Source organism: Lagopus leucura, unplaced genomic scaffold, assembly GCF_019238085.1.
Source record: "Lagopus leucura isolate 7727_CA_CO unplaced genomic scaffold, USGS_WTPT01 Super-Scaffold_100001, whole genome shotgun sequence".
NCBI lineage: Eukaryota > Metazoa > Chordata > Aves > Galliformes > Phasianidae > Lagopus > Lagopus leucura.
Genome location: NW_024962262.1, coordinates 94931459 through 94940465, shown reverse-complemented (window position 1 = coordinate 94940465; position 9007 = coordinate 94931459). Strand labels below are relative to the sequence as shown.

The 9007-nt window shown below is 40.4% G+C and overlaps 1 protein-coding gene across 1 annotated transcript in view; it reads left to right on the top strand.

Moving 5' to 3' along the window:
• The window catches only part of DPT (dermatopontin), a 25790-nt gene that overhangs the window by 14886 nt on the left and 1897 nt on the right, over nt 1-9007 (top strand). Inside the window, exon 3 of the mRNA XM_042868440.1 lies at nt 5330-5437. Within this exon, the coding sequence (XP_042724374.1) occupies nt 5330-5437 (108 nt within the window). The remainder of the gene's footprint in view (nt 1-5329; nt 5438-9007) is intronic.

Here is a 9007-nt window from a genome sequence, read left to right as displayed (position 1 = left end):
CTTATGTCCCTTCACAGAAGCTTATATTTCCCAGCTTTTAATGTAGAACTTCTGTTTCCTGCTCTCAACAGTGCCATAACTGCTTCAAGTGTCTTGCATTCAAACATCTTACAATGAGTACTATTGAAGTGGATTTGCAAAGCAGAATCACAGAATGGTTTGAGTTGGAAGGGACCTTTAAGATCATGTAGTTCCAACCCCGTGCTATAGAGAGGGATACCTCCCTGTAGACTCGGTTGCTCAGAGCCCCGTCCTGCCTGGCCTTGAATGCCTCCAGAGAGGGGTCATTCACAGCCTTTAAGGCACCACAAGCACCACCATTTGGTCATAGAGGCCTCAGATCAACCCAAACAACAGTAGCCCTTTTGTCTCAGCACCTGGCAATTCTCAGGCTACTTTGTGTTTCCCTAGTCCTTTTTTTTCTTTTGCTAGGAGATCAATGCTAGAAGTGGTTATAGGGCCCTCACGCAGGCTGATGATTGTTCACAAGAAGGCCTGGTCCTTGCTCTTCCAGACTTCTTTTGGCAGATAAAGCCTCCCAAAAGGGGAAAAGGTACCTCCTCCTTGATTTTTGAATCCTCTCATGTATAAACCATAAATTGCCATGCGTAGCTCACAAATGCTACCATGTTTGTGAACTAATTCTCCCTTTCAAGACAAAGAAATCAAGTATAAGATATATCTATGCATTAAAAACTAGATTATGATCTCTCAGGGGAGATAAATTTTGTGAGATTTCAAAAAGAGACACAGACCTGTTGGAGCACATCCAGAGGAGGGTCACAGAAATGATCCAAGGGATGGAACACCTCTCCTACAAAGATAGGTTGAGAGAGCTGGGGCTGCTCAGCCTGGAGAAGAGAAGGCTCCAATGTGTGACTTGATAGCAGCCTTTCAGTATCTAAAGGGGAGCTACAGAAAATGGACAGACTCTTTAGCAGGGTCTGCGGTGACAGAACGAGGAGAAATGGTTTCAAGCTTAAAGAGGGTAGATTTAGGTTGGATATAAGGAAAAATCTATCACAGTGAGGCTGGTGAGGCACTGGAACAGGTTGCCCAGAGATGTGCTGGATGCCCTGGAGACCTTCAAAGCGAGTCTGGATCAGGTCCTGGGTAACCTGATCTAGCTGTGGATGACCCTGTTCATTGCAGGGGAGTTGGACTAGATCACCTTTAAAGGTCCCTTCCAACTCAAAGGATTCTGTGATTCTGTAAAAAACGGGGAAAATAGAGAAGGGTTACTCAGCAGAGCCCTGCTGTGTGGATAACAAATTGCATTTTCCCTCCAAAGGATACTGCACTATCCAGATGACCTTGGGTTAGACTGGCTTAAGGGAATAATTCCATAAATGAGTACAGAAAATATCAAATCAAAAGAATCAGACAAATCACACAGACACAAGTGAACTTGAATTTTGCTTTCATAGCACTAACTTTTCCATGCAAAATGAATGGAGTTAGTAAGCATCTGTCCATGTAACAAGAACATCTTCAGAATAGTTCAAGTCCTCTTAATATTATTATTATTTTGTAATTGCAAATTTGCTTTTTGAATTTATCTTAGTAGAGTTGCCAATGAGTGGCTCAACAGAGGTGTGGAGCTGTTAGCATAGAGAAAGGGGGAAAGGTAATAGGAACAAAGAAAAGAGAGGAAAGCCTCCCTACTGTACCCATTTACTTCATAATAACACTGATTGCACTGACTGCTTCTGTAAAATGTTTGTAAGACACTTCACAGTTATTCACCAGTTTGTCATCAGATTTAATTTTAAAATGGAAAGATCATTAAACAAGTTAAAAGGACTGACTCTCAGTTATTAATTTCTGCCTCTGAGTAGAGCTGAAGTAGCTTTTTAACCTTGTGTTTTTCTGAGTCTGGTCTGCCCAGCACATACTGCTGGTCAAGATTACAGAACATTTTCCTTGCTGAATGCCAAACAGATGTTATGAAACACATTTGGTAGAACATATATAAACACACATCTTAGTTTCTTCTCAAAATAATAGCCCAAACAAGCCCAAAACTCTGAAATTGATGTAGGAATGTGAAATGAAATCCTAGTCCATGCCTGGTTCTTATGTTGTATTTTAAAAATCTTCTGTGACCCATGAATCTTGGAGGATGCACTCTCAGGCACTCAAGCTACAAATTAGTAAACTATATATGGAGGATCTCCTCTAGTATAGGCAAGCAGTTATGTTACTGAACTTTCTTACCTCTAATGACAGTGCCCACATCTGCCTTTTGGGAATGATCTCACAGGTCCCAAACAGCATCCATTGAAACTGTGCTAGTTGGTGCTCACTGATTGAGATAAAGACAGTTCCTACAAGGAAAAAAAAAAAAAAAAGAACTTTTTTTAAAAAAAGCCAAAAAAAGAGTAACAACAAAAAGAGTACACAAAAAAGTGATGCACAATGCACTTCTTCACCACCTGCTGACCAATGCCCAGCCAGTCTCTGAGCAGTGGCAGCCCCTCCCTAGTCCTCTTCCAAGCAGCTCCCCCAGTTTTATTGTTCAGCACAATGCCACATGTTTGAGGCATCCCTTTGGCCACCTAGGTCTGTTGTCCTGGTTCAGTCCCCTCTCAGCTCCTTCTGCACTCCCAGCTCCTTGCTGTGGGGCAGCCAGCATGAAAAACTAAGTGTGTAAGCACTGCTCTGCAACAGCTAAAACACTGGTGTGCTATTAACATTATTCTCATCCAACATTATTATCAATTCTAAATGCACCGAGCTACTAGGAAGAAAATTAACTCTATGCCAGTCGAAAACTAGGAAAGACAGAGATTGTTCTTGGAATTTACAAGCCTAGTCAATCAAATTACAGTGCTCAGAAACATTCTCTAGTATTGTTAAATTTACTAGTATAGTTGAAGTCCCTGTTTCTTGTTCTCTGGTTATGGATCCAGAAACATGCTTGAGTTCCCAGATTCAGACTCATAGCTTCACTCATGCATGCAAAGAAATACACTGAAAAAAATATGGGTAGCAAAGGTCAGGCTTCGTGAATTGTATTAGAGTTCTAGACACAGAGTGCAGAGCCCCAAAAGCAGCTGTTGGACAAATGGAGGTTATTGGCAAGTTGGCTATACCAAGGGATCGGCTTATGCTCAGGTTAAGGTTCTTAACTGGGAAGGTGTATCAGAGATTCAAGTCACAGACTGTCTAGGCAAAAAAAAAAAAAAAAAGTATTCAAATCTGTGCTGTAAACTGTCTGACCTTGATGAATACAAACACATGGGAGCATGAGAGGAAATGTCCTGAAAGCAAAAATGATTCTGTCAGCTGACAGAATCAGCCTCCAGTCAAAACAGTGGATTAATTATGTTTGCCATGATTTGGAAACACATTAAGGTGACAATCTTTAGTCTAGGAAAAAACTACCAGCTAAGTGATGAGAAGCCATGATAAGCAGTTTTGTAATATTCTGTAATTATTCTTTGTCCAGGTTTGAGTCATTTCCCCTAAAATCCACAGTGATCTCATTTCAGATTTTCATGGGAGCTGGACTGAATATTGCAGCTCTGATTTTCCCACCTGCAGAGCCTACTGATGACTCTGATGAATCTATTCATCTGTCCTAAAAACTGCTGGCATACACATTTTCTTCTCCCAGACTGCAGTAGCTGCCTCCATGACCTGTGAAATACTGCAGCTCTTTTCTTATCAACAGCACAATGCTGCATGGGCTGCACAAACCTCCAGCCCTTGGTCACAGCTTTGACAATGAACACCATGTCCAGCCTTGATCTGCTTCCCACACACGTTTGGTGTTTCTTGTACCACAGCCTGTACTTTCACTGATGGCTGTCATGGCCAAAAGGCAAAAGGCATGAGAATGGGAGTTCAAAGAAGTGGACTGTTGAAACTTAGGACCTTGTATGGATATACCAGAGTTTGACGTTTAGTCCAGTTTTTCATTTGGTAAGGAACAGTGAATTGTTAGGAATGATGTTATGATTTTCTTCCATTTTGAAAAGCTATGAAAATGACCCAGAATTAAGTCAGTTCTACTTTGCAAAGATTTAAAAAGCATAAGACGGGGAAAACAAAGTGATCAAAAATCCATTTAAAATACACAGAGAGAGATGGCAACTTCAAAGAATTTTTTTGTTATTGCAAGTATGTCTATGAAAATGCAATCTGATAGAATATATTCCAAAGCCAGCCACTTTTCAGGTAAACTTTCAATTTCTGAGAATTCCAACAGTTAGTGGTTTGGGCCTGAAATACCAGTAAAGCACCTAATTTTAAAAAATTAAAATCATCCCAATAATCACATTCCTAGCAAGTAAACTATTTAATCTTGTGCTCATATTCTGCTGATTTAAAAATATGAAAACACAAATGACTGTTTGGCTGGGGTGTGCTAGGTTCACCTTCAAGCATTGTTCTAGTATACTGCTGCTGGGCTGAATGAAGTCAGAAAACTGGCTGTCGGGATTTCTGTACAGGCATCCTAACTCTTTCAGTCTTCACAGGAGGGCAGCCAGCCATTTCAAATGGGACGGCGTTTCCCTTACAGGAGACCTGATTCTCCCTGTGCCACTCTGGAGCAAAGCTGTTCCAACACCACCACCAACTCTCACGTTAAATGGTGTAATGTAGGAGAAGATTGAGCACCCGGTTTCCATTCCTGATCTCTAACATAATGTTGGCATAAATTACTGGTCGAGGTCCCAGCCCCTCCCAACATCTGTTCATTAATGCGTAACGTCTGTAAAATCAAGTACAGAATTACTTTTGCATTTCCCAAGGAAGCAGCAATCGTAATTTGTTTAATAAGTACATAAGCACTTTGAGCTTCTAAGAGAAAATACACTGAGCAAATGCTGTCCACGTCAATGTTTTTACATCACAAGATAGACAGAAAATTGGAAGAACAAAGAAGAATGGATTAATTGCTATATTCCTTAACTATAATTCAAAAATGGATAAATGCTTATAGTTGTTTGGCGCGGCAACATTTACAGAACATTACAGCAGCTACCCAAGCAGACTGATAAAAATCTAATTAGTAGACAAGCTTTAAATTCTTGCTAGGGCTGCTTCTATCCTACAACTACATATATATATATGTACACAAACAATATTCCAAGCTGCTCTAAACAATTATAATATTTTAGTACATTTGTTCAGAAAGCTACAAAAATTAACTGTGTAGAAGAGAAAAGCAGCCTTACAAGTAAAACTGCATCTTGTAGTTCTGTTAAGAAACTAAAACGTTCAAAGAAACTGGAAAATAAACTACTTGAGTTGCATTCAGTCAACTGGACTTTTCTATAAGATTGTGAATTGCTTTATCCTCTTTTTCCTTCACATAAAGGTTAACAACAGAATACCCGGGGCACTACGGAGAAGATATGGACATGATGATGTACACTTATGACTACTACATCCGTGGGGCAACAACAACTTTCTCTGCTGTGGACAGGTTTGTTTTTCATCTATTTCACTAGGAAAAAAAAGAAGAAAGTGACAGATCTTCCTTTCCTACTTCCCGTAGACAGCGCACAGCTACACATCATTTGCTGTGATACTTAGCATTAGGCTGCTACTTTTGAGGACCTAAATCCACAGTGCATGAGGCTAATAGTCCAGGGCTGTGTGTCAGGAGAAGTGGACCTTCATGAACAAGGGATCATCTGTCTTGTCCATTTGAGTAATGAAATATATGGTAATGGTTACATCTGAGCTCTGTAAAGTACAACACATCTTCAAAATTGTTACTTACCTATTTCAAGCTAGTATCTATTTTAACCCAGTAAATCCTCAGACTGGAAAAGTCTGGCCTTTCAGTGGATGAGGGACTCATTTTGGCCCACCCTTCTTTGAAGAGAAGCAGAGATTCTGCCAGCATGCAAAGACAAGATCACACTGCAATGCGAATGCAGTAACTTGCCCTTATCCACTGTAACACATTTCTAGCAGATATGAGCTCACACCAGGAATTATTGTTAATGTGATACATGTGAATCCCCTTCCAGAAAATGAGTTTACTAATTTTCCTTGATCAGATCTGGCCATTACTTGTCATGTACTATTCCTCTTGAGCAAGGCTAGTGACGCTACAGTTGTGCAAATGAGCACGTGATTGCTCTGCTTGGTTAAAAAGATACCCCCCTCCCTCTCTACTATGCACAATTACAAAGTTTTAGAATTTGGACCAAACATAAACTCAACAGTGCTGTCTGGTTTTAGTGAGTGTAAGCAGTCACAGAAATCTGACTGTGGAAGACTGCTCTTGATTCCTTCATCTCGAGCTGATCTTTAATTCATCAGTTCTTTGAGCTATTTCTCTGCTGCTGGTTTTTAATCATTCCAGTCCTCTTACTTAAGTCCAGTATATTAAAGTATTTGCTATCCTACACAATGCAGACACAAGACAAGGCACACTGCGCTGGCCCACTGTTGCCAAGCCTAGCTAAAGGAGCAGAGAGAGAGAAAAACGGGAATTCAAACACACCGACATTTCAGGCTGTCTCTAATTACACCCAGAGGAGCCAAGATGCTTTTGTCACTGGGATACTTTCAGCTTGACAGAGTTCTTCTCAGAGATCCCCTGAGAAAAAGGATTTCCTATAATATGAAAGCCTTTCCAGAAATGATAACACACCATCAAACTGCTCCAGATCCATAGACATACTTTGCAGACTAATATTTGTTGCTCTATTTATTAGCAAGTTGAACCGGTGTCTGTAATCTATTCTTACAAGTAGAAGAGTAACTTTCACAGTTAGCTGACATAAAAGTATCTCTGCATCCTTTTAGATAAAAGACTGTAAGGGACACCTTGTAAGACTGCAAGGGACACCTCTACTCTGCTTTTCTGTTTCTTTTGGGGTTTTTTTTCCTCATAAATATTTCCCAGTGCTATTCCTAATCCTGGTTTCCCAAGTGCCCTTGTAGAGAGCAGGACAGATAACGCAGTGTGCTCTCCAGTAACTGGATTCCAGTCACCCTCAATTGGGGACAAGGGCAACATCAGGAGTCATAAAGACAAAGTTGGAAAAGAGCAGCTGAGGGAACCTTTGCCTCTGAGCGGATTTCTGCCTGTGACTTTTGAAGGCTGTACACTGTGGGCTGGCAGTGTGGGACTGACCAAGAGCAGAGGCAGCACCACAGGGATGTCAGGAGACACATCTCCACATGTTGTGGGACCACAGGACCTGAAAGAGGGAATAGCCACCAGCACCTCTGTTCTGCCACTGCAGTGACAATAGAGAAGAACATAGAAGAGTAGCAAGTGAAAACCATAAAAAACACGTTTTACAAATGCAATCTAAGAAGTTTTTTTTTGAGCTAATGTGCTCTCAGAGATCTCAGAATGCCTAAAACTAACTTGTTCTGCCTAGTCCTGCTATATCAGTTTGCAGTTCACATTCACCTAGTGGCTTAATCGGTGACTTTCTCAAAGCACAGTTTGCCGTTCCATAGTTATTTACAACTGAGTAAGGCAGAATAAGAACAACAAAAAAAAACCTTCTCCCAGTCCCAGCCTGTCAGAAGCAGACATGTGCAGCTTGTCAGTGTAAGCACACTGTAAATTTTGAGATTGCTTTTTATCTTCAGGCACATTAAAGTTGTGCTCATGCTATTTACCCCCTGTCAGGGAATGTTCTTGAGCTAACAAGAAGCACAAAAAAACGCCTTTGAAGATATTTTTGTGTAAGCTTTCCTCATCACTTCAAACAGCAGGTATTTTTAGATATAAACATATATATATATATATTTTTTTTTTAAGAAAAAAATGACTATACCTCTGCTTTTGAGCTAAAAGTCTCTCTGACAATAGGTGCTACTTTAGCAGACCATCATTATGATCCATAAAATCCTATTAATCCATGGGTTATCTTTTCTGTTTTTGTATATCTGGGTAACTCAGTGACTGTGTTTTTGAAAAGCACACAAACAATCCAAATGAAATCTTCCTAAAATGAACCTAAAAATTTATTTTGCATTACCAAAGTAACCTTTGATAAGTCTTAGGAAAAAAAGAAAAAAAAAGACAAAAATCTATGAAGAAAAGACTTTCAAACAAACAAAAAAGAACTTGCTGATGAGTATGAGACAAACCCAATTCCAAATGGCGCTCAGCATTAATCTCTGAATCAGCATAGTAAAATTTTCAATTAGAAAAAGCTGAGCAAGTGAAAGCTGAAATGAGAGGCTTTATGCTCATATAGAGCTGAAGAGTCAAATGAATCCTACTGCAGGACACACTCACCCAGGCATTGGAACCACTGAACAGCAGCCCTTGTAACATCTGGCCTTGTGTCTGCAGATCACTGAGCAGCAATGGGTTCTTCACCAGTCTCCTCACCACTTGGAGCTGGCCACCAGAAAGCTGGGTCTGTGCAGGGCTCTTGTAAAGAAAGCTCCTGTTGAACTCATCTGGAAGCACTGCCCATTCCATGCGTCAGGTTTACAAGACCATCACTAGCAGCCCCAAACATTCAGAAACCTTTTGGTGCAAACCCATTACCAGTTTAAAAGACTGCCGCTATTTTTAAGGACTGTGCTTTAGACCAAAACGCCTCAGTAAGACTGTACTAAGCAGCCTAAATTGATCATTTGCACTGTGTATGCTCCACAGAAGGTTAGTATTTGACCCTCTAAACTCACGCCTTTTTGTCAAAAGAAATATAATGAACAATAAGCTAGGGTGGAAATCTGCAGCCTGTTATCTGGTACCAAATCACTGGCCCCCCACTGTTGAATCCTCCTGTGCCAGCCATGCTTCTAACAATTGTTGGTAGATATTCTATCACTCCGCTGAGCAAAACCAGACATTAAGTTACTCACAAACCAGTAAAAGCTCGTTTTACACTTGTAAATGTTTTCTGTCTCACATGTGACTTGGGAGATCAAGAATGAGAAGAAAGTTTAATTTCTCTTGTTATTGACTCCCTCCTATCTTTCACACAGATCACTAGCTAGAAGACAAAGAGAGAAAGAGAGAGAAAGAGAGAAAGAGAGAAAGAGAGAAAGAGAGAAAGAGAGA